Source organism: Cheilinus undulatus, linkage group 4 (assembly GCF_018320785.1).
Source record: "Cheilinus undulatus linkage group 4, ASM1832078v1, whole genome shotgun sequence".
NCBI classification, from domain to species: domain Eukaryota; kingdom Metazoa; phylum Chordata; class Actinopteri; order Labriformes; family Labridae; genus Cheilinus; species Cheilinus undulatus.
In genome coordinates, this window is record NC_054868.1 from 19,882,037 (window position 1) to 19,908,676 (window position 26,640).

At 39.2% G+C, this 26,640-nt stretch overlaps 2 protein-coding genes across 2 annotated transcripts; both read left to right on the forward strand.

Moving 5' to 3' along the window:
• The first annotated feature begins 474 nt into the window (after nucleotides 1-474).
• zgc:136908 lies at nucleotides 475-19,180 on the forward strand. Its single transcript, XM_041786306.1, has 18 exons — nucleotides 475-779; nucleotides 1,090-1,201; nucleotides 1,272-1,444; nucleotides 1,534-1,676; nucleotides 4,501-4,631; nucleotides 8,261-8,392; nucleotides 8,487-8,589; nucleotides 8,750-8,883; nucleotides 8,970-9,105; nucleotides 9,184-9,296; nucleotides 12,660-12,824; nucleotides 12,943-13,065; nucleotides 13,158-13,370; nucleotides 13,473-13,651; nucleotides 15,004-15,133; nucleotides 17,318-17,476; nucleotides 17,747-17,898; nucleotides 17,995-19,180. Exons 1-18 carry the CDS (start codon nucleotides 757-759, stop codon nucleotides 18,089-18,091), a joined length of 2,418 nt encoding a protein of 805 aa, XP_041642240.1. The 5' UTR covers nucleotides 475-756; the 3' UTR covers nucleotides 18,092-19,180.
• Nucleotides 19,181-21,610: 2,430 nt separating this feature from the next.
• On the forward strand, nucleotides 21,611-26,235 carry ndufb7 (NADH:ubiquinone oxidoreductase subunit B7). Its single transcript, XM_041785861.1, has 3 exons — nucleotides 21,611-21,875; nucleotides 23,742-23,910; nucleotides 26,075-26,235. The coding sequence occupies exons 1-3, from the start codon at nucleotides 21,764-21,766 to the stop codon at nucleotides 26,160-26,162; spliced, it is 369 nt and encodes a 122-aa protein (XP_041641795.1). The 5' UTR covers nucleotides 21,611-21,763; the 3' UTR covers nucleotides 26,163-26,235.
• Nucleotides 26,236-26,640: the final 405 nt, after the last annotated feature.

Consider the following 26,640-nt stretch of genomic DNA (forward strand, 5'->3'; position numbering starts at 1 on the left):
AGTTCTTAAGGACAATTTTAGTAATAAAAGTTTGAATTAAAGACCTCAGTGTGTCCATTGTGAGTATGTGAGAAGACTTTGCATGTTGTGTTTATATACTGTGCTTGTACATGTGTCCAGTAGACAGCTGTGTGAAGTAGTGAGGGAGGGAATCCAACAAGTAGCTCGGCCACAACAGCAGCTCCTATCAGTCACAACCACAAGGAGACGAAGAAAGAAAGACCTGCCACATTTAAGAAGGAACCAAAAATTGGTCTTTCAGGTTTTTTAGAGCACTGATTTGACCCATAACAGTAAGCCAGGAAGTAGTTTCCATTACTATGCATCACATTCACTGCTTGAAACGAGAGGGTGAAAGAAATATCAGGCTATATCTGTCCTGGGACACTCTCCAAGGTAAGTGCTTTGGATCTGTGTGTGTGCCAGTGTGTCATAGTTTGTGTGTGTGCAAACGATGGGGTTACAGATGAGACAGGGTGGCAGAAGAGCGTATTTATACCTCCTCTTACAGGCTGCAGCTTCGGCAGACATGGTGCTCCGAGGCAACAGAGGAAAAAGAAAAGACTGAGACTCTGCTGGGGACTTCTGCGCTTCAGGACAACAAAAGGCAGATCAGAAGAGGAACAATCTGAAACGTGTGATGCTGAACCACAGAGATATGTAACTCCATGTGACCAGCATATAACAATAAAATAAAGCAGATAAACAGAGAGAGTGAAATATAGAGGATATCGATCAAGACAAAGGAGAGCCATCATGCCAAGCTCAGGAGGAGCTGAGTGAGTCAAACAGCTGCATGTTTCTAGTCTAAGTGCATGTATGCCTACACTGTAAACAAGTTTGTCAAACATTTCTTGAGTTTAAATTTGTAAATGTTAGTTTCATAAAGTTGGTTCTACTTCTAAAATCAATATAACTTTTATGAATAATGATGATTTAAAAAGATACTTTCCATATTTACAGACTCTTGTAGTTGCTACGTGCAGAGCCAGAGGGAGTCTAAATACAGCTCAGTGTCACATGAAGAAATAAGAGCCACTAGTGCAGGGCCCGCATGTGAGAGAGTCATTATGTTTCTCTTGTTTGAAGCCCAAAGGGGGAAGATCTCTCCACTGCCATCCTGAAGCAGAAAATCAGACCTAACAGACTCATTGTGGATGAAGCTCTCAATGAAGACAGCAGCATTGTCAGCCTGTCACAGGTCTGTTTGTAGGACTGTATAGAACAGTTTTGTGTGTCTTTCTCTTGATATTTGTCTGTGTTTTATCTAGAATAAAACAGAGGAGCTACAGCTCTTTCGGGGTGACACTGTAGTGTTGAAAGGTAGGAAGCGTCGTCAAACAGTGTGCATCGTCCTGACTGATAACACCTGTGGGGATGAACGGATCCGTATGAATCGTGTGGCACGCAATAACCTGCGCGTCCGGCTCGGTGATGTCATCAGGTACTCTCACACCTGTGTCAGTCTGACGTAAGGTTGGAGAACATGAAGTGGAATGGTCCATTAATTTCTGCTGATGTCTTTTGTCCCAGCATTCATGCCTGCCCTGATATCAAGTATGGGAAAAAGATCCATGTCCTCCCTATTGATGACACCATTGAAGGCCTCACTGGAAACCTCTTTGAAGTTTTCCTCAAACCTTATTTTCTTGAAGCCTACCGGCCCGTACATAAAGGTATGAATGAACCTGAGCTGCAGTGGTGTGAAAAAGTATTAGCCCATTTCCTGATTTCTAATTTTTTGGCATATTTTTATTTAACATTTAAATGTTACAGATCATCAAACAAATTTTAATGAGACAAAGATAACCTGAGCAAATACAACATGTAGTTTTTAAATGATTATTTTTTAAAGGAAAAGAAACATCGAAATGTACTTGGCCCTATATGTGGAAAAATAATTGCACCCAAAACCAAATAACTGGTTGTGCCACCCTTGGTGGCAACAGCTGCAAGCAGTAACTGGCAACGAGCCCTTCACATCACTGTGGAGGAATTTTGTTAATCGGATTTATGTCCGGACTTTGACCAGACCACTCCAAAACCTGAATTTTGTTTTTTATGCCATTCAGAGGTGGACTTGCTGGTGTGTTTCAGATCATTGTCCTGCTGCATAACCCAAGAGTGTTTGAACTTGAGGTCACAAACTGGTTGTCAGACATTCTCCTTCAGGATTTTCTGATAAAAAGCAGAATTGGTAATTCCATCAATTGGGTATGATGTTCTTTTTATGAAATGCAGATGTAATGGGACTCACCTTCCAAAAAATTTAACTTTTGTTTTGTCAGTCCACAGAATATTTTCCCAAAAGTCTCTGGGATCATGAAGATGTATATTTTGTAAATATGAGACGAGCCTTTGTGTTCTTTTGGTCAGCAGTGGCTTTCACCATGGTACTCTACCATGGATGCTATTTTTGCCCAGTCTCTTTCTTATGGTTGAATTATGAACACTGACCCAAACTGAGTCAAGTGAGGCCCGCGGATCTTTAGATGTTGTTCACACTTGTTCTTACATGAGAAACAGCAAACACAGACTTTGGCATTCCCAACAGTAGTATTCTTAGACCACTGCTTTTTAAAATCATCGTACTATTACGATGATGTTTCAAGGGAGGCTGATTCCCAAACTGGTGTCCAGCCTAAGCTGCACCTTCAGGTGCTAGCTAAACAAAGATGGAGACCCTCTTTCTTGCCCAGAAAAACAAGTTGTAAGAGGGTCTCCATCTCTTATGTCCGGAATAAGACTAATGGTGTCACAATTAAATTTTTAAAAGTAAAAATCGTTTAATTGAAGATTCATTTTTATTGGCTGAACGCTAAGATACTTGAGGTTATTATACATAAACCATATTTTAAACTCTTCAAGTAGGGACACTTTAATTTAATAGCAAAACCACATGTTCCTATGTGCATGGTACAATGGGATTTTTCGTCAGTGCATCAGTCTTTAAAACACAATTTAAAGTTTAAGAATGAATCAACAAATTTCAGTCCTTCAAACACACTTTAAAGTGTAGGAACGATAAGGAATAAAGAAAAAGACTTCAGAGGATGTAGGTCTGTTGTTGGTCCAGTTTTGGCAGGGGTGCATCTAAGCCCCTACCCTCTTCAGTACCTGTATGGACTAGCTAATGGGGCAGGTGACAGGGGCAGCGAACTGTGGAGTGTCATTTGGCGATGTCACTGATCACTGATCTGGACTTTGCTGATGATCCTTGTGGAGACTGTAGATGGCCCTCCAGGGGTCTTATCTTGCTGAGTGAGGAGGCTGAAGCATTGGGAATGCACATCTCCTGGGACAAAACAAACATCCAGGTATTTGGAGATGCCTTGGATGCTGCCATCAAATCTATGTCTATGAATGGTGAGAGTGTGGAAGTTGTGGAGCAGTTCACCTATGTTGGTAGTGTAATCCATCGATACGCTGACTGCTAGGCTGAGATCAACCGCAGACTTGGACTTGCACATGGGGTAATGGGTTTGCTGAGCAACAGAGACAGTGTGGCGTTCCTGGTATCTAAACATGAGGACAGAAGTTGGAGTCTTTCAGTCCTTGGTTCTCCTGGTCTTACTATACTCTTTGTGAGGCCTGGACACTGACTGATGGCCAGAGGCACCGATTGGACTCCTTTGAGACAACTTCTCTTCTGTGTATTTTTGTGTATCATTGGCTAAACCGTGTGTCTAATGCTGATATGCTCAGGAGAGAGGCAATGGGAAGGGTCAGCTGCTTGATACGGAAATGGCAGCTGCACTTTCCCAGGCCTGGTCCAGCTCACTGCATACTGGGTGCCCAGGACCTGGTGGGTTGGTCCAGATACCAGGGGCAACAGCATGCGCTGTGGAGCGGGCTGCTGGGAGGTGTCAGGAGGGATGGGGCAGGCCTGGAAAATGGCCATCAGAATGCCTGAGCAGTACAGGGCCAAGTTTGCGGGGCGAAGTGACCTCTAGCACCACTCAATTTCATCTCAGCACCCATGAAGTAATATCAGGGTCAGCACCCCACAAGATTTTTCAAATTAGATAGAAAATGTGCAAATATTTTATATTTTAGCTTTTATTTTGAATAATCCAAAGCAATTAACAATGACTGATATCAAACATATTTATCCACATGCATTCATCAATATAAGCTTTTTAAGCTGAAAAATGAAGGGACCAATTATCTGCTGTCAAAGTTGTGTAGTCACACTAGACCTTAACCAGCAGCAGATTGTCACTCCCCTTTGTGCAAACACCCCTACAGATTTAAACTTGTGTTTTGGTGTTTTCTTTTGACACTCTATCTGTAAAACAGGTTACACTGCTTTCTGTGCATGAAAGGTCTATAAACAAATTTATTTGCTCCCACAATTATACAAGGTGTGACTGCATATTTTTCTTGCACTACCTTGTTTGTGGTTCAGCATCACAGAGCGTGACCTTATCTCAGTGTAAGAACATTATCTAGTTCATAGAGATGTTCCTTAATGTTGAAACTCGTCTTTTGTGTTTCCAGGTGACATTTTCTTGGTCAGGGGGTCAATGCGGGCGGTGGAGTTCAAGGTGGTGGAGACAGACCCCACTCCGCACTGCATTGTCGCCCCTGACACGGTTATCTACTGTGAGGGAGAGCCAATCAAAAGAGAGGTAAGACATTTATAAGCTCCTAGTCCCAGCTTTGTTTGAAAATATTTCATGAAATATTTTATGTTTACTTTTTTTGTCAGTATACTTTTATGGCCACTAATGTAAAAGAAGTAGTATAAGCTGTTACTTTTACTAAAAGGAAATGGGTCAGGCTCCATCGACTTTAGTAAAGTTGGTTGTAGTGACTTTTACCCATTATTGACAGTCAGCAGCAGTCAGTTAAACAGCTAATGCATTCCATTGTTCAGCAGTGCCAAAATTAAAACGTGGCACCTGGCGTGGTACTGATAGGGCATACAGTATATGCTGTATATGTGATATGATTATTTTGTCACGTAAGTGATATATTTCTGTCATCTGGTGTTCACATGTATTGTAAATATGTCTGTTTTGTATCCCTGAGATGTCATTTAAAAGTTATATCATACATATATTATTGACAATGATATTAGCAAACTTGTAGCAAAATTTAGCTGAGCTAACCAAGTTAGCCTCAGCAAGGGCAATTAAATCCATGTGAAAGAGGACAGTCTGACTGCAGACCACAGACCTCACATGTTCCCCCTTGCAGACCACTACAACGAGGCACCATCTCTTTGAGAAAGGAAATACACACTAAAACTTACAAAATAAATTTAGATCAAACTCCCAGTTAGGTTTAGGGTTAAGGAAAGGGTAAGGATAGCAAAAGTTAAAAGGCAAAAACCTGACCTGCAAAACCTGATTACAAAACGTTTAATGAAGCTGAGTTAACAGTCTGCTTACAGGAAAAAGGTTGTACTCCATGAAAACACTGTAATGCCGATAAAGTAGCAAAGACTAAAGCCAATGAAGCTACGTGAGCTATGTAAGCCATGTTAGCTATGTAAGGTATGTTGGTAACAGAGTTTTGTAGCAAAATCTAAAGTAAATGAAGCAACATTAGCTATGTTGAAAAAGATAGCAACATAATTAGTGTAGGTTAAGCTAAAGGAAACAAAGCTATGTTAGCTACTTAGAAAACGTAGCAACATATCTAACATAGCTAAAGCAAGAGCAAATGAAGCTACGTAAGCTACGTTAGCTGCATAAATTAAATCATTGTATAAAGTTAATGCAGCTACTTAGTTGAATCTAAAGGTAATAAAGCTATGTTAGCTATGCTATATGATGCTTTGTTTGCTAAAGCTAGATCTGTTTCAGAAGTAGTTATGCCAATGGTGGCTTGCTTAGGCCTTGGAAGCTTTAGCTACAGATAACTTAGCCACCTATATAGTAATGTTAACAAGATAGCAAGCGAAGCTATGTTTGCTTTGGCTAAAGCTTACAAAGCTCAAGCAAGCCACCATTAGCATGCTAAAATGGGTCTATACATAATTTAATCCCGGAGTGGACCTCTGACCTTTTTTCCTACTTTTTTAAATGAAACATTGATTAATCTGTAATGATGGCAACATAACTGCCAGACTTTGTCTGTAAATACAGTTGAATTAAAAAAAAAAAACCTCTTCTAAAATGTGACTTCAAATTACCTCCCTACCATTCTGATAGAGGCGGCATCTCATGCTGGTGGTCTGCAAAAGTGGGTATCTCAGATCTGGGGTCTTCAGCCATACCCTTTTTCAAATGAAGGCCAGTTCCTGAAAAAAAAGATCCTACTGGAAGGGGATGAGAGATTATCAGGAACTTTTTCAGTTTATGCAAACATACACCCATTGATGGTTTTTGCTATTCAAATGGCTTCGTCTTTCACCTCAAATCCATGCTAATGTCCTGATGAACCTCCTTTTGTTCTGTACAAGCCCTAAAGGCTGCCATGTCTTTGCACGTAGCATGAGGAAAATCTTCTTGTGGCAAAAATCAGATCTTAACAATGACTGATACTTAGTGCTAGTTGACTTGAAATACTTTCTGAAGTTGTAAACCTTGCACACCAGTGTGCAACCATGCAGAGTAATCACACAGACCTCACACAACAGAGAAAAATACATACTTCTCTGCTGAGCAGTCTGTTGTTGGCATCTTTTTGTTTTTATTTTTGTGGAGTATAGGAGGCAGTTTTGTTAGGTTTTCTGGAATATGTGCTCACAAGAACATGCACTAAAAAAGAAAACTGCTGTCCAACGTATTAAAAAGCCTCTTAAATCTGTTACAAGCAATTGATTTAACTCTACTCAACTCAAGTTAACAAGCTGCACAAGGTTAACTTCAGTTGCACAAAATGAATTTAATGCTTGTAACAGGATAAAGCAATGTTTAAAAGTATGTCCACAATTTTCTTTTTTTCAGTTTGTCCACAGGTGCCAAAATGTGTGCATAGAGAAACTGGAGTGAAGAGCAATGCATGTGTCAGGGAGCAACCAGAGGATATGTTAATCTAACACTAAAGGTAAGGAAATGTGTGGTTGGTAGATTATTCCTTTGTGGTAGCAATGCTTTTTGGCAATAAGTGTTACAACGTTAAAAAGTCTGTATATTTCTCTTTTAAATGGTGCCACATTTGTAAGGAACATGCATTTGGGGGATGAGCAGCAGAGCTGAGTATGTTGGTTGCACCCATGAAAAATTTGCCAAATCTTCTTCGCCATACCTCACAGCTTATTCTGCCATTGACCCTTGTTTGGCGTTGCTTGGTGGATTGGATAATTGAAACCAGAAGAAAAAAAAACATTAACAATTTATCAATTTAGTCGCTGAACAAACAGCAGCCTAAGTAGCGTGTGGAAGAACCATACACAGCCACAACAGCCTGGCATCTCCTCCTCATGCTGGTCACCAGCCTGGTCACACACTGCTGTGGGATGGTATCCAATTCTTCAACCAGCATTTGTTGCAAGTCAGCCATTGTGGTTGTGTTGGTCACTCTGGCATGAACTGATCCCACAAGTGTTCAATGGGGTTGAGGTCTGGACTGCGGGCAGGCCATGCCATCTCCACTCCAAAGTTCTGGAGGTAGTCTCTGATAAACCCCACTCTGTGGGGGCGAGCTTTAGTGGAGATAGTTTGGTCTCAGACTGTGGAGATATGGGATTGCCACTGCTTGCAGAATGTCATCTCAATATCTCTCTGCATCCAAATTGCCTCCAATGAAAAGCCTGATTTTTTTAGTGAGGGAGATGCCTTCCAACACCATCTCACTGCCTCTACCAAAAGATGTTACTCTGTCGGTGCAACTATCAGCATAGTGTTCTCTGCGTCTTCTTCACACTTTGACCCAATGATCTAACTGCTGTTGGCAGATTCTGAATATTTCTTTCAAATGTGGCACCATTTAAAAGGGAAATAAACAGGCTTTCCAACAGCATAAGATTTATTGCCAAGAAGCATTGTTACAACAACAACAAAAAAATCAACCAAACACACATTTCCTTTCTTTTTGTGCTAAGTTTATAGGATAACTGCAAAATTGTGAAGTGGGGCAACCTAGTGGATACATTTCACTGATGATCAGACAAATATTACAATATTTCATTTAAAAAAAGAAACTTGTGTGGACCATCTTAAAGCACAAGTAGTTTACTTTCTGCTCTGTAACGATCACAGAGAGAGCTTAAATCACTGCAGTGACATGACACCAGAACTCTCCATGTCATGTCCTCAAAGGCTCTTCATCAGATCTGTATCTTTTTTTTTTTATTTGCCTGTGACAGGATGAGGAAGAGACCCTGAATGACATCGGCTACGATGACATCGGAGGCTGTCGGAAGCAGCTGGCTCAAATCAAAGAGATGGTGGAGCTTCCTCTCAGACACCCTGGCCTATTTAAGGCTATAGGAGTCAAGGTGGCACACAAGCACAAAAAAACTCCCTAGGCTATTTCTACACTTGTTACATGAAGCATTTTCATGATGCCACCCCTTCCTTTTTCTCATTCAGCCACCCAGAGGTATCCTGCTGTACGGCCCTGCAGGCACGGGGAAGACCCTGGTGGCTCGAGCTGTTGCAAATGAAACGGGTGCCTTTTTCTTTCTTATCAATGGTGAGGCTCTTGTTTATGTTAACAGGAAATGAAACAATCCTACTCTTGCAAATAGGAAAGTTTGACAGCCTGATGGGAAACTTTTCAGCACTCAGTGATTTTCTTATTTTTAAATGTGGCAAGGAGAAATTTTAAACATGCTGTGATTTATTCCATGAAGGTCCTGAGATCATGAGTAAGCTGGCGGGGGAGTCAGAGAGCAACCTGAGGAAGGCGTTTGAGGAGGCGGAGAAAAACGCCCCATCTATAATTTTTATTGATGAGCTGGATGCCATCGCTCCCAAGAGAGAGAAAGTAACCAATAGAGAAGCAGAACCAAACATCTGTTTCCTTTGCCGTATAAGGTCAATATAACAGAGTGTTTATTCTCATGTGTGTAGACCCACGGTGAAGTGGAGCGGCGTATAGTCTCCCAGCTCCTGACCCTGATGGATGGCCTGAAGCAAAGAGCTCATGTGGTTGTCATGGCAGCCACAAATCGACCAAACAGCGTGGACTCTGCACTGAGACGTTTTGGTCAGGACACACACTCTCACAAGCACACATACAGAAACACACAACACCACTTTCTGATTGGCTGATGTCTCTCTTCAGGCAGGTTTGACCGGGAGATTGATATTGGGATCCCTGATTCGACGGGCAGACTGGAGATCTTGCAGATTCACACCAAAAACATGAAGCTGGCTGATGATGTCGATCTGGAGAGGGTGAGAAAGCATCTTTATTGGTCTGTTTCACAAGGCAGTCTGGTTTGGTTCACTCCAGTTTGGTTTGATAAACCCTGATCTTGCATGCATCTCCACAGCCAGTCGTCCCCTTGCTCTGGATATAATCTAAGACAAAAACTCACTGGCACCATCCATAATTTTGAAACAGCCATTTTGCTTTATCAGCTGCTGTAGTTGCAGCTCTGATTGGGAGTACAAAAGAAGTAACTTAATGCCATCTTCAGTTCTAAGTGAAGGGTAAGTGGAACATGCCATCCACTGCAGAAATGCCCACTCGTGTTTTCAGTTAAGCTGGCCACACTTCTACCCATAAGCCTGCTCTAAGGCCAGATTTGCCCCTCACCAAGATCATGAGGGTGTGTCCCAAGTTGAGGCTGTCTACAAATAGTTATTCGTCTAAATAACCCTAATTGCATCGGAGCCTCTCTAACCTCTTATCGTAAATATCAAGCATGTTTGGTATCGACGATTTTAGGTCACAATGCCTCCGACTAACAACCCACAACACCCAAAAAGAGCGCCACCAACCAGATGTTGCTTTCATGGCTCACAAACACACTAACCTTTATCTCAACATGGATTTCACTCTCATTCTTCTCCCTAATTTGTTGGATTTTTGCCGCAACTGTAACACAACCAGAGCCACCAGCTGAGGATTTTGATTTCCTCTGAAGCCATATTTGATCACATAATGTTCTGTGAGATCTCTTGTGGGAGGAATCCTCATTGTGAGGTCATTGGCTGGTCAGCAGGTGTGTGGTCTCGCAGTCTGGCTGAGTTGTCCTGTGTCTTTTCTCAAAGGATTCTAAGATTGAAAACAGTTTAAAACAGTCTTTTTAAAGTCCCAGTAAAGTCATAAAAATCTGTATTTTAGGTTAGTTTTATGACAGGCCCCTGTGTTTTGAACCACTAGGCCAAATTTCAGTCACTAAAAACATTTCTAAGTTTAAAAAAATTACGCTTCATTATCATAAAAAATGAGGCAGTAAAATCTGCTCTAAGATGGTTTGGGCATGTCAGTCAAATGAGCTGAAGCCACGCCCACTCACGAGAAATAAGATCCTCTCAAATAAAAAACAAATCAGAGAGCAGCTGCCTGGCTCTGTGCTGGAGCATTGGTCCTGATATTTTCTAACCAGTCCCAAACGGTTCAGACGGGAGCTTTGCAAGATGGATTCACCAGTGAGAAACACAGAAACGGGCGTATCCATCTGCTTTACAAGGTTACAAGAAGGCAGGTATTTTTATAAACTGGGGTTTTGTGTGTTTTTGTCTACGCATGCACACAGCATTTTAGATCACTGAAAACACACCTCTCCTTTCAGGGTGAAGAGTTTAAAAACTCTGGTTTGAAGGTTGATGTTTAGATTGGGAAAACAGAGTTCTTACCTTTAACATCATACTTTGCTTTGGTTTCCCCTCTTTTTTATGTTACTGGTATCTCGAATTATCATTATTGTTTTCATGGAAACAACATATGTAGCCAAACTTATGTAGATGTTATCATCACTGCATTTTTGACATGTTTCCATTAAAACATCCAGTTGCTCTACCACCATGCTGATGGACAGAGATGCTTGAATGGACTATGGAGGTCATTTCACCGAACATTTTAAGGGCACAAACCCCACCACTAACATTACTGATCTGTCCTAAGTTGGTTAAACTGTTTAGGTGCAGCTCTAGTGTTAAAGAAAATGAAATGACTGGATATTATTCAGACAATCACCCCCAGAATTCATGTTAATTCAAGCAGTAAGTCTTGATTATCTGGCAAGTTTATTATAGTTCACTTAAACTATCTATATATCTAAAACTAAATTGTAAAAATTGTTTGAGTTATCTGAAATCTGAATAAAAACAAGGCTTTACAAAAAGAAAACTGTGCTCTTAAAAAAAATTAAACAACATGAGTTTTAGTTGGTTTTAGATTTCGTTTTAGTTTTTTACACAAGCAGACTAACTGATACTTCCTTCATGATTTGTCTCAGGCTGTTGATTTACATTTTAGATGAGTTTGCACACTGACTTGTGGACTCATGCAAGAATGACATCAAGTTTGTGTGCTCAAATAGGTGAATAGCATGTATTTACAACTAAGGATGCACGATTTTGGATTGTTTCTGATATCTGATATGTTGATATTTCTAAACTAATTTTAGCCGGTACCGATACATAGATTCCTTCTTTTTTCTTTCTTTCTTTTTTTTTTTTTTTGTAAAACACCAAGTATCTCCAGTGCAAAAAGAGACTGAGTGATGCAGAGATGAGAAAGGATGCAATCTGGTAGCTGTTTTACTTTTGGGGCTTCATTCAAAGTGTTCAGGTCTGAAGGTGGCCCTCCTTTGAGTGTGTGGCACCCTGGGCAGCCACCTATACCTGATGGTACAGTGGTTCATGCTGCCAATATATACAGCTGATTTAAAATTTTTACTGCTGATATACAGAGCATTCAGAAAGTATTCAGAACCTCTTTACCAACCCTCTTCCAAGAGCTGGGCGCCCAGCCATCAGTGGAGAAAGGCCTTTCTAAGAGAGGTGACCAAGAACAAGATGGTCAATCAGACCAGCTGATTCTGGGACAAAAAAAGGACAACCATCACTGCAGCCCTGCACTGATCTGAGCTTTGTGGCAGAGTAGCTAGACAGAAGCCTCTCAGTACCAATCAGCTGGACCAACCAACCTTCTACCCAGCAGCCTAAGCCATGGGAGAGTAAAATTGTCAGATTTGATTGATCAAGACTTCACAAAATGGTAGTTTTAGGTCTTGAGTTGTATTCAGATACCAATTTTGAATGAATAAAATAAGGAGCAAAGATTGGCATTTTCCTTTTTTCTTTTTCTATTACTTTCTCTTGTCCTTTTATGTCTTGCCTCCAACAAGTGTCCAATATTGCTAAAAATACTAAAACTACCACTAAAACTAATACAAACTAAACCAAAAGCCTTTTTACAAAATAAAAACTAAATTTCATTAACAATATGGCACTAAAAATATTGATAACAACTAAATTGACATTTAAATCAGAATGTAAAATAGAATCAAAATCAATTTTAAAAACACCCAAAACTGTTATAACCTTGTTTTCTGGTCAATACTTATTCTCCTTGAATTGACTTCATTCAATAAAAAATTCAGTTCAGTTTATTTCACAGTCCTACAGATGGAAACTGTGACTGTCTGTAAGGGTTCATTTCCATTGATTTCAGTGCTCTCATTAAAGAATCAGTGGCTGCAAACTAAAATGCTGAACCACAAACAGTACCTTTCCAATGTGTGTTTGCATGTGTCCTTACTGATAAAAGAACATTATTTTTCTGAGCCACTGAACACATTTCAGATTGCCACAGAGACTCACGGTCATGTGGGTGCAGACTTGGCAGCTCTGTGCTCAGAAGCTGCTCTGCAGGCCATCCGCAAGAAGATGACCCTCATTGACCTAGAGGACGAGTCCATCGATGCCGACCTGCTCAACTCACTGGCTGTCACCATGGATGACTTCCAAGTACAAACAAACATCCAAACACATTTTTGCCATCTCTGGCCTGTTGGAGTTATGAGATAAAAGCTAAACATTAATATTTTTGTTGAATAAGTGAATACACTGTCATGTCTTCCTTCAGTGGGCGCTGAGTCAGAGTAACCCTTCAGCTCTGAGAGAGACGGTCGCAGAGGTTCCTCAGGTAAACTGGGAGGACATCGGAGGTTTGGATGAGGTCAAGAGAGAACTACAGGAGCTGGTTCAGGTGGGAGACAAAACAAACACTTGCAACGCCAGACTCTGCACGTTCCTACAAACATATCAGTAATCCATCCATCTCTGTCTCTCTCTCCTCAGTATCCCGTCGAGTATCCAGACAAGTTCCTGAAGTTTGGGATGACTCCATCTCGTGGCGTGCTTTTTTATGGGCCTCCAGGCTGTGGAAAAACCCTGCTCGCTAAGGCCATCGCCAATGAGTGTCAGGCAAACTTTGTCTCAATCAAAGGGCCGGAGATGCTCACCATGTGGTTTGGAGAATCAGAGGCCAACGTCAGAGACGTGTTTGATAAGGTGAGAGCAGAAAAATACAAGTTGGATTAACTCAAACCAGATGAGTGTGCTTGGTTAAATCTTAAACTCATATGCCTCACACTAAAACCGTCTCTTCACCAGGCCAGACAGGCAGCCCCCTGCATCCTGTTTTTTGATGAGTTGGACTCCATCGCCAAATCCCGGGGAGGTGGAGCTGGTGATGCAGGTGGAGCAGCTGACAGAGTCATCAACCAGATCCTCACAGAGATGGACGGCATGTCGGACAAAAAGAACGTTTTTATTATCGGTGCCACGAACAGGTGCTCAAGCTGAGATGTATTCTGATTGTGGTTTTAGAGTACACACTGCAAAAACTAGGGATGCACACTGTTGTTTTTTTGCCAGTAGCCAATATAGCAATATTTCCAAACACATTTTAGCCAATACCACACTGTAAAACCCAGTTAGCTTTAAAAAAATCATGCAGCCTGAAAACTTTGTGGAAATAACGTTATGACCTCAGTAGTTGGTGCAGAAGAATAATTAAGGTCCAAAGTCTGTGGCTGGTTCAGATGAGCTTTATTCACTGGGCAGTGGAGAGAAGAAATTCTCAGCATGGCTGGTAAGGTCTCTCTCTCTGAGCAGGCTTGAGATGGGATTTTTAAACAGGGTTTCAGTAAGACAAAAGGCAAATCAAAAGGCACACAGGATCAAAGGGTAGTCACAAGGCAACATTTGGTCACATGGGGTACAGGAAAACCAGTCAGTGGGAAGACTTTCAATAAACATTCAGCATTTGGATTTCTATGTAATTTCCTGGGTAAAGGTGGCAGGGAGAGTAGGTTAACAATGAAGTGTGAGGAGTGAGCAGAGAACATATGGGTTCTTACTAAGACACAAGCAGAAACATGGGGTTAACTGAATAAAACATAATTTTACTTCCACATTGGATATTGTGAATTACATTTATAAAGATTTTTTTTTATGTTATGCACTTTTACTTGAGTTTAATCAACTTAAGTTATTAAGGAGTTAACACCACTCAATATATTTAACCTCCAACTGATCCATCTCACAGTGAAAGACTGAATGGTACATTTGATCAAATAAATATACTTCCCTACAATCAGTGGGGGTCTCCACAGTCAAGACTTGACTAACTGACTCAGCAACTTCACTCATGGTACAAAAATGTCCAAAGCCCAAAGGCATTCTGGGAAAACTGCAGGTTAAAGTGTGATTGTCAAATAATTTGTGTATAATTACAAAATGGAGTTGAAACATCTATTTTGGATTTTTAACTTAACAGAACAACTTTCATAAACAACCTTCAGCTGTTCTGTCTTACAGTGGACAGTTGTGTTGTTTCTCAAGTACAACTTAATGAACTTGGATCAATGGTCTTATTTAATCTTGATTAACATAGACATGAGCGTTTCATTTCAAAGCATTTAAACATAAAATTTGCCAGCCCAATATTTTGCTTTTTATGTTTTATCAAATAAGATGTTTCTCTAGGCTTGTCGGATAAATGTGGCTAAAATAGCAGATATCTTAGAGTAGAAATAAGACAGATACGTTGGATTTTACTTTTCACAGTGTTAAACTCTTAAACTAAGAAGAAAACCTGACTTCTCTCTATTTATTCCACTGTTTTCTGTCCTTACTCCAGACCAGACATCATTGATGCCGCCATCTTGAGGCCGGGTCGTTTGGACCAGCTCATCTACATCCCGCTCCCAGACAAACCCTCACGCACAGCCATTCTCAAAGCCAACCTGCGCAAGTCTCCTGTGGCACGAGTCAGTGACACACACCTGTAGAGGCTTATGGTGTCTGCCTCATGTACAGCAGAAAGAGAGCAGTTAATCCTTTTCTGTATACTGGAGCTTATTACATCATAACTATTTACTGAGAGAAGATTAACAGACTGATTTCTTTTTTTATGAAGCCACTAAAGGATCGAGTTTTCAGTTGGCCGAACATTACACAAACTGCCGACTGCTATAAAACCTAACAACACATCATGGGGGGGTGCCTTTACAAGGCATCCATTGAAATAAAAAAATGAACCCTACAATATTAAATAAATAAATAAACAAAAACTTAATTCTGTGCTTAAAAAACTAACTAGAGTTAGGAACAAAATCTCCTTAGTTTTAGTCTTTGACAGCAGCATACTGACTGACATGAACACCCAAACCTGGAGAGTTTTTAGGTCTTGAGTTGTATTCAGATGCCAAATTTGAATAAATAAAATTAACAGTGAAGCATAACCTGATTGAAAGTATGTTTTAAAAATTGTATGATGTTAACTTTTCTGAACATTTGGGTCACCTCCCAGACAAGTATGCCATGTTTCTGAAAAGAGTAACACTAAAACTAATAAAATGATAAACAATAACTAATAAATCAAAACTGAAATGGAACAATTTTGTAAAATTAAAACTAAACCAAGTGAACAAAAGAAACAGTATAAAACAACTAAAACTAAACTTAAATCAAAAAGTAAACAATAATGAAAAATCTAAAACTATGATTACTTTTATCCCAAGATTAAAAAAACCTTTCTTTACATAGTTATAGTAAAAATCAAGGTCAACAAAATGCCCATATAAAACAAAACAAAGAAAACATGCTTATTATGTATATTATCTTAAAATATTAGTATGCTATTAGTATTAAAATGTTAATAACGGAAAGTCGAACGATAATTTACTTAGACATATTTTTATACAAAAATATTTATTTTTTACACATAATAATTTTTGGAGGTTCATAATGAAACATCAAATCAACATGCTGCTTCTTGATCAAAGTTAGGACATGGTGCATGAACAGGGACAGGTCAAACCTCTCAGAGTTATCTGGGATGGCTGCTGTGTCCTGTGACTCGTTGGGGACTTGGTGAGGCCCCCTTTAGATGCTGACCTCCATGGGAGACAATACGTGACTGCCTTCAGGATACTATTAGAATTATAATTCTTATAATTCCAACAAATAACCTAAAAAAAGTCACCAATACTAAGGGAATTTGAGCAATGATGAGACTCACAATTAAAGAAAACTGACGTATGCCATTTAAGCATAATCCAACTGTTGTAAAACTGACTAAGTTACATATATTTTACTATTCATACCATTTATTTTCCTTTATAATTACAACAGAAAACCTAAAAACCCAAACATTTAATGTTTTAAGTGAATCTTAGCAATAATGAGGCTCACAGTAAAAATAAAAACTGATATAAACCACAAAGGTATAATACAACTATCAAATGGTTATAAAACTGACCAAAAATCACTCTTGCTATTTTTACATTAATATTTCTAAAAGTTAGAACAATTTACCATTGGATCACTTTTCGTTTTTGTACAAACCTGTGGCAATATCTAGATACACTATTAAAGTACTATTTTCTACATTATAATGAGCTTTTCATAAAGAAAATACCCTGTGTACGCTTGCTAGATGAATTGGACATACAGTATGACTTAATATAGACATCATTATACAACCATAATCAAACGTTTGATTAAATATGTTGCTTCCATTTGTCACACTAAAATTGCAGAAATTGCTAGAAATCAGATGTAAATGAGACCTATCAGGACATTTAGCTCTACTATTCACCTGTATAATGGAGTTTCATCAACCTACCATGGTTAGTTTTGGTGTTAAACAGAAAGAGAGATGTAAAACTGCACTTTGTGAGTCTGAAGGAAACAGGAAGTTTAATACACTTGGGCCACTGCTGATTGGTCAGATGCTGCACTCTTTGTGACGTTGACTGATCTCCACTAATTGGCTTTGAAAAGTCTTACTGGTTCCTCTGTATCACAGAGTAGCGTTAACTGAAAGCATTAAAATATTTGGTATTAGTTCAATCAGAGCTCTCCCAGAATAGTCCTTGTTTCATGAAATGGCACTCTAAATATTTTCACTTTCACGGGTATTTTGCTCCTCTTTTCTCTCTGTCCTGCAGGATGTGGACCTTGAATACCTGTCTACTATCACAGATGGTTTCTCTGGAGCAGACCTGACAGAGATCTGCCAGCGTGCCTGTAAGCTGGCCATCCGCGAGGCCATCGAGGCCGAGATCAAGGCTGAGCGTCAGAGGCAGAACCGACCAGGCATCCCCATGGTTAGATTATTACGACTACACTGCGTTCATACTTCCATCATGTTCTGGCTCATTGTTTTTTCTTGGCCAACACAAACACATGTACTCCACTCCTCAGACAGTACCCAGCTGTGTGTGCTCGGTACTGACAGAGACAGTGGGAGAGTAAAAAAGGTTCCCTAAAGGGCGGCTGTGTGTTTTGTAACTTTCAGCCTTTGGACTGGGAACACACAAACAAACAGAGAGAATAATGTTTTTAAATGATGTTGCCTTTTGTTTTTCTGTCTGCAGGATGAGGATTTTGATCCAGTCCCAGAGATCAGGAAGGACCACTTTGAAGAGGCGATGCGATTTGCACGTCGATCAGTCAGCGACAACGATATCCGAAAATATGAAATGTTTGCACAAACTCTGCAGCAGAGCCGAGGTTTTGGAAACTTCAGGTACCCGTAGTAAAACACAACACATGTCACTACAGAGAAAATAGTTTACATTTCCTGAAAACACTGATGGACAATTCTTTATTTGCTCTGACTTAGGTTCCCTTCTGCTTCCGGTACTCGGCAAGGAGGACAGGGGTCTGGTTCTGGTCCAGGCCTCTACAGAGAGGAAGGTGACGATGATCTCTATCAGTGACAAAAGACTCATCACCATCAGCTGCACTGTTTTTCTCTTCCACCACTGAGCTTGACTTTCTCTGAGGAATAAAAACATGAAATAATTACAGAGGAAATGGTGAGAAACACAGCAAAAACATGAGGAAAAAGTTATTTATATGAAAGACACTGAAAATATACGAAACAAAAAATGAATAAAAAATAAACAAAAGTTAAGATCTTTATGAAGTGTGTGAGGATATTAAATAGTTTCAGTATTAAAACAAACACTTGTAAGAAATTCAGAATAACGGATCTTTTTTTGTAATTTGTTGCACTATGAAATGATGTAAGCTGTGTGTCTGTGTGAGTTTAAAATTTGATAAATGAATTTATTTGTATGCTATTACTATCTGAACAATGTCCCTCTCTGCTTACTGAACATTCTTTTTTTTCAGCTATTTTATCAGAGAGCAGGGAAAATGTGTGCTGTTTAAGTAGTTACACAGGGATTGGGTGTGAACAGCCCTGTTCAATCACAGCCACAAATTCTCTATTGGACTGAGGTCTGGACTTTGACTTAGCCGCTCCAGAACATTCACCTTGTTGCCTTTTTACCATTTCTGTGTAGCTTTAACTGTATGCTTTGGGTCATTTTCTTGCTAGAAAATAAATCGCCTCCTAAGCCGTGGTTCTCTTGCAGACTGAATTTGATATTTTGCCACACACATTTTACTTTCTACCTTTACAAGCCTTCCAGGGCCAGCTGCTGAGAAGCATCCCCACTGCATGATGCTGCCACCACTGTGCTTCAAAATGGGAATGGTGTGTTTGTGGTGACTTTCTCCCACTTGACTGTGGAGTCTCCCACATGCCTTTTGGCAAACTAGTCAAGATCTAATCTGAGGTTTCATTAACATTGCTTTCTCTTTTACACTTTCCCATAGAGCTTTGACTGGTGAAAAAGAAAGTCAACAGTTGTTATGCAGCGTCTCTCCCATCTTCTTCAGCTCCATCAGCTGCTGAAGCTTGTAACTCTTTCAGAGAAGTCATAGGTGTCTTGGCCTCGCTCACTAGTCTCCTTCTTGCACAGTCACTCAGTCTGTGAGAACCGCCTGATCTAGCCAGATTTACACATGTGCCATATTCCTTTAAATTCTTGATGATGGATTTAACTAACCTCCAGTGCCTTGGAATTTTTTTTATATCCATCCCCTGACTAATACTTTTCAATAACTTTTTTCTGAGTTACTTGGAATGTTCTTTTGTCTTTATGGTGTAATGGTAGCCATACTGATTAACCAGTAACTGGACCTTCCAGACAAAGGTGTCTTTATACTACAATCACTAGAAACACATTCACTGTGCTCAGGTGATTTTTATCTTAAAAATTGTAAGACTAATAGCAGCAGTTGGCTGGACCTCAGTTGAATTTGGTCAGTCACTTTAAAGGGAGTGAATATTTATACATCACTTATTTCACATTACATATTTTATTCAATTAACATTACTTTAGAAATCCAGTTTCACTATGACATTAAAGAGGGGTTATCTTATTTAAAAGAATGTATATATTGACCATGAATTATTAATGAAATCAATAAAAGGGTAAAACATCCAAGGAAGTTAATACTTTTTATAGGCACCGTATACTCTCCACATACACCCTCTTGTATGTGCTCATAAACAAAGTCACAGTTTGCAAGCAAAACAGACTAAATGCAAACTCAGTTCCAGCATAAGTTTGAACATTGTGTAAAATGTGAATTAAAAAAAAGAAAATAAGGATTTACACATTACTTTCAGTCTGTGATAAACTGAACACAGCAAATAGACAATATTTCTATGTTCAAGCTGATAAATGTTTTTCTGTTTGTTTGTGTTTTTCTTAGAGTACACGCATGCTGAATTTGATGCCTGCGACACATTCCATTTGTTCACTATAAAAATTGCATTAAGTTCCTCACATTGTGAAAGACTGAGGAGAAATCTGGAGAAATCTCTCTGAATAACGGGCAAGGCTGAAAACCATCACTGAATACCCATGACATTTAACCCCTCTGGCTGTGCTGCATTTAAAACCAACATCATTCTCTGATGGATATTAAACTTACTGACAGATAACACAGTATGTTGCAGCTTTAACAAATATAAGTTAAGACTCTACCATGTGAAATGAAAGCCATATATGTACAATATTCAAAAATGCAACTGATGTCTCTTGGCCTGAGCTCATCTACATTGGACCTTCCTGAAGTAGATAAGTGTGCTGTGGTCTCCCCTGGCCATCAAGTCCTCCTGGCTAAAGAGGAAAAGGACCATCCAGACTGTAATCAACACTAAGTCCAAAAGCCAGCATCTGTGATGGTATGGAGGTGTGTTAGTGCCCATAGCATAGGTAGCCACTAGGGCAGGGAAATTAATAAAAAATTACTTTAAATCACAAAATGGCCTGCTGCAATTTTAAAATCGCAGAAGTTTCAATAATTATGTAACCTCAAATTTGAGTCAAAATACCTGTTTAAAACTTTTCTTTTTTTGCAGCAGCAGCAGCAGAGATGTCATACATTACATATCATGCAATCATTCAAGACCCATTTTTTAGAATAGTCTACAAGAATTTCCTGATTTCTTCATGTTTTTACATTTTTTTTATTAAATATGAGGATGACATAGAAATTATTATTCCCTTAAATACAGCAATTAATACCCAATTTGCAATATGAGTCAAAATCATCAGAATTAGATATTTGAAAAAAAAAAAGTTCTAGTTTTATCTAATTAGGTGTTGGTTAAAATATATAATTATTCATTGCTTGTGTTTATTGAAAAATACATTAGACAAGGAACTTTAGGAATAATTGCATATCACAATCGCGATATGGGGGGGGGGAATCGCCATTTGATTATTTTCCCAAATCGTCCAGCCCTACAAGCCACACTCTGCTCCAGTTAAGACAGCATGACTTTGCATTAAGCAAGCATGCATTCCAGACCCGTCTCCCATTGAAAATGCATGTGCGTGTAGTATTTGACAGTGGAGAGCCTGCACATTTTGACTTAAATCTCGATATTTTGACTTTAATTTCAAAATTTTATTTCAACTTTATTCTCAAATTTTCAACTTTACTCTCGACATTGTGTCTTTAATCTCGAAGTGCCCAGCATATTTTCTTCACCTGTGTCCCTTATCTGCTTCCATACAGATCTCAAGAAACATTGTTTCCAGAAAAAATCTTAAAGCCTCTGTAGACGTTAAGATTTTTCAGAAGTGAACTCAAGGTTCATTTTGCTATCTATAGCATAAAGTGAAGAAAAAATATTTAATCTTTCAACTACACAGAATATGACTCCAGCAAATATGGAGCTGGTTAAGTAATAATATAGTCTGCATAAACATTATCCAGCATATATTTAAGATTTTACGTAATTTGCAGCATTATTTATTTATAACTGGATATCTGTCTTCGTCTTTACCGAAGTTCAAATAACATTATTCGGTCCCTCAGCGGAACGTTTCGCGTCTTGTCTGAGGGAAGGTGTTTCGTGACGTACCGTTGTCTTGTTGCTTCCGTTTGCAGGCGGATGTACAAACAGGAGATTTGTGGAGGTGACCGAATGGTGGACGGCTGAAACCTTTTAGCAACGCTGCAGTAGCAAAAAGCAAGCAGTATTCACAGATTTAGTGTGATTAGTACTGATCGTCGGAGCCATGGGAGCTAGCATGGTCAGACGGTACATCACCGAGACAGACACGGAGCCGGACCCCAGGAAGAAGTCCGCGTTCGACCCCGAGTTTGGCTTCGACGAGAGGAAAGAGAGAGGTTTGTCTCCTCACTTGCTCACAGACACATTTAACCATGTACTTTATTTTTACTGTTTCATGTCAAAAATAATTTAATGTTGAGGGGTATTAGCTTAGCTGGTCTAACGTTGTTTTCTGCTAATGACACTGACAGGAGCTAGCTCTGTAGCTGTCAGGTCTGAACCACTGTCAGTGGGAGCTGGTGCTGTTTGCCTCCTCTCTGTTTATGGCCTGCTTGTCTGCGTTTTCTCTCTCCTTATATATAAGACTCCAAGTATAGTACCAGAGAAAGATAAATGATAGGGGAGTCCTAGGCACTCAATATTTAGTACTTCCATGTTTTTAGTTGTGCAAAATCGCAGGGAATTACCTGCACATTGCCTTATTGCAGATTTTTTAAAATTTATTTATTTTTTACTTAGACCTTGTCCAAGCTATTCATTTGGAGGCACTGAGGCTGGATTAGGCCCCTGAGGTCATTTTTAATGGCCTTTTGAGTTCATCACTGATGCTTTCAAAATGATCCACACAAGTTTTTGTAATAAATAATGTATGTTTTATAGTTGTAGCATTATCTGTCACATGAATTCCCCAGTTTATTTGTTCCACCATGCAGGGCCACAAGTTATTCTGATATATACAAATATTCTTAGTTTCTGCCAGCACATGCCCTGCTCTCCACTCTTGTGTCTCAACCTGTGGTCATGTTTTTGCTAACATGTAACGCCAGGCTTACACTGCAATTTTCAGAAGATTCTAACACAATTTTTAAATTGCATGGATAACTTGGAAGTCTCTCTGACTTTCTTTGTGCTTTTGTGATGTTTAACCTGTAGTGCACAGGGGGACAAGTCGGTAGACCACAGCCCGGCCATCCGTCAGAATGGTCTGGCGGATTTCTGCTGATTGATATTTTGATTGTATGACTGCACACATCCCCAAAAAGAGAGCTGAGCCACAAGCAGAAACTCCAACTTTGGGGGATAGCTTCTTTGTAAACTGTTGGGCAGAGTCTTAAATTACTGTGAAAACAACAGGAATGACATTTGTATCTTCCTAGACTATAATGACGAAAATAAATGAGCAGGAAATAGGCCTGCCTGTAGATCTCCAGCTTATTGTTTGTTATCATTTAGCTGTGTTTGCTGGTGGGAGAGGGATGGCAAGAGTGGTTTTGTCGCTGCCTGTAGCTGTTTGGGGCATAAAAATTAGACAGTAGATTTGACTTCAACCTTCCTGTGTGATACTATTCAATGGAAACTCCATGAACATTTTTACAGTCTGTCCTGACTTCACTTGTACAGAGTAAATACAATGTGAGAACATAAATTGTGAGCAGTGGTCACTTGTGTGATTTAGTGATTCAGTCAGAGTGTGAGTAGGACTGGGCGATAAAAAAAATCATATCTTAATGTTTTAAAGCTCAATGGTGATATTTGATATATATCTCAATACATCTGTTCTTGAAAAATAATAACAGTCAGCTTTCAGTCAAATCTACATAAACCAGATGCAGGTATGCAGTGAAGCATTAAGAGAGGAATAAATGAGTAAAGACAAGCCTTCTGCCTCTGTTGGTCCAGCCTTAAACTTCTCTAGCTTATTTGTTCAAACAGTCAGTTTTACAGCTGACAAAGGCATTTTTTTATAGCCAAAATATCTGCAGAAATCTATATATCTGCATGTGATGGTTGTCTTTTTAAGCTAATGTCTGTTGATACCGATATCATACCGATAATATTGTGCATCTCTACTGATGTATGTAAGTTTAACCTCTCCAGTTAAAACACTTTTTCTGCTCTTTATGAGTTCCACTGTGGTCCATATGGTAACATCAGTTCCTTGTGCATTGAGTGATGACACAGATTTTTTTTTTATTTCTCAGAGATGGTAGCAACACAGGAGCAGATGAACTTGGCCCAGCTGCCTGTGGAGCAGAGAGACTACTGTGCCCATCATCTCCTGAAGCTCATGAAGTGTAAGAGGGATAACTGGCCCAACTTTCTGGCCTGCAAGCACGAGAGACATGACTGGGACTACTGCCAGCACCAGGAGTAAGTGTTGCAGAGATTTTAAAAGTTGGATTTAGTCAGTCTTTTACAGGATTGATCACCTCATATTGTATTGCTTTCAGTAGATCCATTTAGGGGAGAGTGGGGTAAGGTGAGCCAGTAGGTACGTTGACCCATCCCCTGTTTCTGGGCAACAGTAAACAAGTGTTGTCACGTGACCCTAATTAAAGAAAGCACTTATCATTTCTCTCTGCCTTTGATGAAGAGAACTACATGGCGTAAGTGGTTAGTACCAGTGTTCATTTTGTCAACCAAAACTATGACTAAAACTAACAAAAATAGATCTGTGATGACTAAAACCGACAAAAGTGAAGTTAAGTTTTCATCAAGATGACTAAAATTAGACTAAAATGTAATTAAGTTTTCATTGGGCATTCAGAATCCGTGATATTTCTCCACTGTGGGTAAATCTGTCAAAAACAATGCAGCTTTATCTATTCTGCCTCTCAGCTGTGGAAAGCAGGGACCCCAGGTTTGAGTGCATAGAACACACACAACATGATTTGGTACCAGATTTAGTTACGAAAAAAAATGCTTGGACTAAAAGTAAAGACTAAAATGTGAGGGCATTTTATGGACTAAAACTAAAAAGGGTAGAAATGACTTAAACTGAAGTGCATTTCATTTAAAGACTAAAACTAAGCCTAAAATTATAAATAGCTGCAAAAATTAACACTGGTTAGTACTTTTTCACAAAAAAAAACTTTTTTGTGTGTGTGCCAAAGTAGATTTTCTTCATGTCAGGTATAAAAGCAAATGTATCCAGGTCTAAATGGTGTATTATAAATATTCGTTATTAACCAATGTATAAAACCATGTGAATCATTTGGTTAAAGATTAGCCTGAGTAGCAGAGCTAACAACATCTTTTCCAAAATGGTGGCTGTGGGGCAAAGTGAGCCATATGTTGATAAGTACCATATTACCTCCGCCAAGGAGGTTATGTGAACGGCAGGGTTTGTTAGTTAGTTTGTTAGTAACATAACTCAAAAAGTTATGGACGGATTTTGATGAAATTTTCAGGAAATGTCAGAAATGGCATAAGGAAGAATTGATTAGATTTTGGGAGTGATCCGGATCACTGTCTGGATCCAGGGATTTTTTCAAAGGATTCTGTACTATTGGGAGATAGGGCTAATGGCGGAGGTCTGAGCTCTCTGAGAGCTTTTCTAGTCTTATGGATATATTTTGTATGTATATTTTTAAAACCACAGGCTACATAATTCAACTTATATCCAACACAATATTAGATAGATTAAACCAGGGCTGAACTATTTGGAAAAAATATCTAATAGGGATTATTTTGACTCATGTTGCAAATATGATCTGAATTGTTGCATTGAACAGAATAATCATTTTTATGTCGTTCTTATTTTGATTTAGAAAAACAATTGAAAACAAGGAAAGAGGAAGTTTTGTAAACTATTCTAAAAAAACCTTCCACTTAAATGTTTGTGTGATCTTCGGACTAGAACATCTCTGCTGCAAAATAGTATTAATGGTATTTTGACACACGTCAGGTTAAAAAAACATCTGCGATTTGAAAATAGCAGTAGGACATACTGCGATAGAACTAAATTTCTATTAATTGCTCAGCCTTACCATCAATGTGGTTGGTTACCATGAATAGATGAGACCAGTTTGGGTTGGTGGGACAACTTTGAAAATGTAATGCTCATTGTAGAAGGACAATGGGACAATTGTCACATTAAGGACATTGTTTCTGTCCATGTGAGATGTTTTTGCATACACGGTGAAGGACAGATTGTTGTTAACATGGTGTGCTCTATATAGTATGTAGGGGTGTGTTTTTTGTTGGTTGGTTTTTTAATGGTTCACATTAAATCTAACCATTGGATGTTAAAGTAAAGCACAGCTTCTATATGTCCAGGACAAAATCAGCACATTAAATGCTTTTATCAGAACATACCAGATGGCACCTCTCTGTCTCAGACTAATGTCAAAACTGTCCCAGAGTACCCCATACAGCCCAACTTCAAAAATACAGAAATATCCCTTTAATATGCCAAGGTGCCCAGGTTAAGTCTTGGTGGGAAACACTGATCACTATAAACTCTTTAAAGAAGGTGCTGAAACATACTTACAGCATGTTACTTATTTTCTTACTTGTGTTTTTCAATCTCCAGCTATGTGATGCGCATGAAGGAGTACGAGAGAGAGAGGAGGCTCCAGCTGAGGAAGAAGAGAATCGAGGCTCAGGCTGAAGCTGCATGATCAGTGCATCCTCTGATTCCTCATCTTCTCTGTATATATGTGCTGCTGTTCACAATAAACAATATTGATCAAGCTTCACAACCCTCAGCCTTCTTACTATGAACATCAGTGTTACAGGGTTGCCATGTAAATGCAAGTCAACTGAAAATTAATTAATTCTGATATCTGTTTCAATACCACTGCAACAGAGACTGAACTCCTAGACACACAAAATTTGGAAGTGTCTTGTTTTAATTTTCAAAATTGCTGGTAACCCCCTGCACACTGTCTAAATTGCACAAAACAGCAGCAGCATTTCAGTGTTTGTGTGCAATTTAGACGGTGTACAGACAATTTCTTGCAATGTTCTTTACTGTCAATTGGACTTTTGCAAACCTTTTATAATTCAGTTAAAATTACAGGAGCAAGTGGAAAAGTATTGCATTTAAATTCAGAGTAAAGTATTTCACAATATTGGTTTATTTCCAGTCCCAATTCT

Coding starts and splice junctions, on each gene's coding strand:
- ndufb7 (XM_041785861.1), top strand. CDS start 21,764: ATGGGAGCTAGCATGGTCAGACGGTACATCACCGAGACAGACACGGAG. Junction 21,876..23,741: donor CGACGAGAGGAAAGAGAGAG/GTTTGTCTCCTC, acceptor TTTATTTCTCAG/AGATGGTAGCAACACAGGAG. Junction 23,911..26,074: donor GACTACTGCCAGCACCAGGA/GTAAGTGTTGCA, acceptor TTCAATCTCCAG/CTATGTGATGCGCATGAAGG.
- zgc:136908 (XM_041786306.1), top strand. CDS start 757: ATGCCAAGCTCAGGAGGAGCTGA. Junction 9,106..9,183: donor CTCTGCACTGAGACGTTTTG/GTCAGGACACAC, acceptor GTCTCTCTTCAG/GCAGGTTTGACCGGGAGATT. Junction 13,371..13,472: donor TCAGAGACGTGTTTGATAAG/GTGAGAGCAGAA, acceptor TCTCTTCACCAG/GCCAGACAGGCAGCCCCCTG.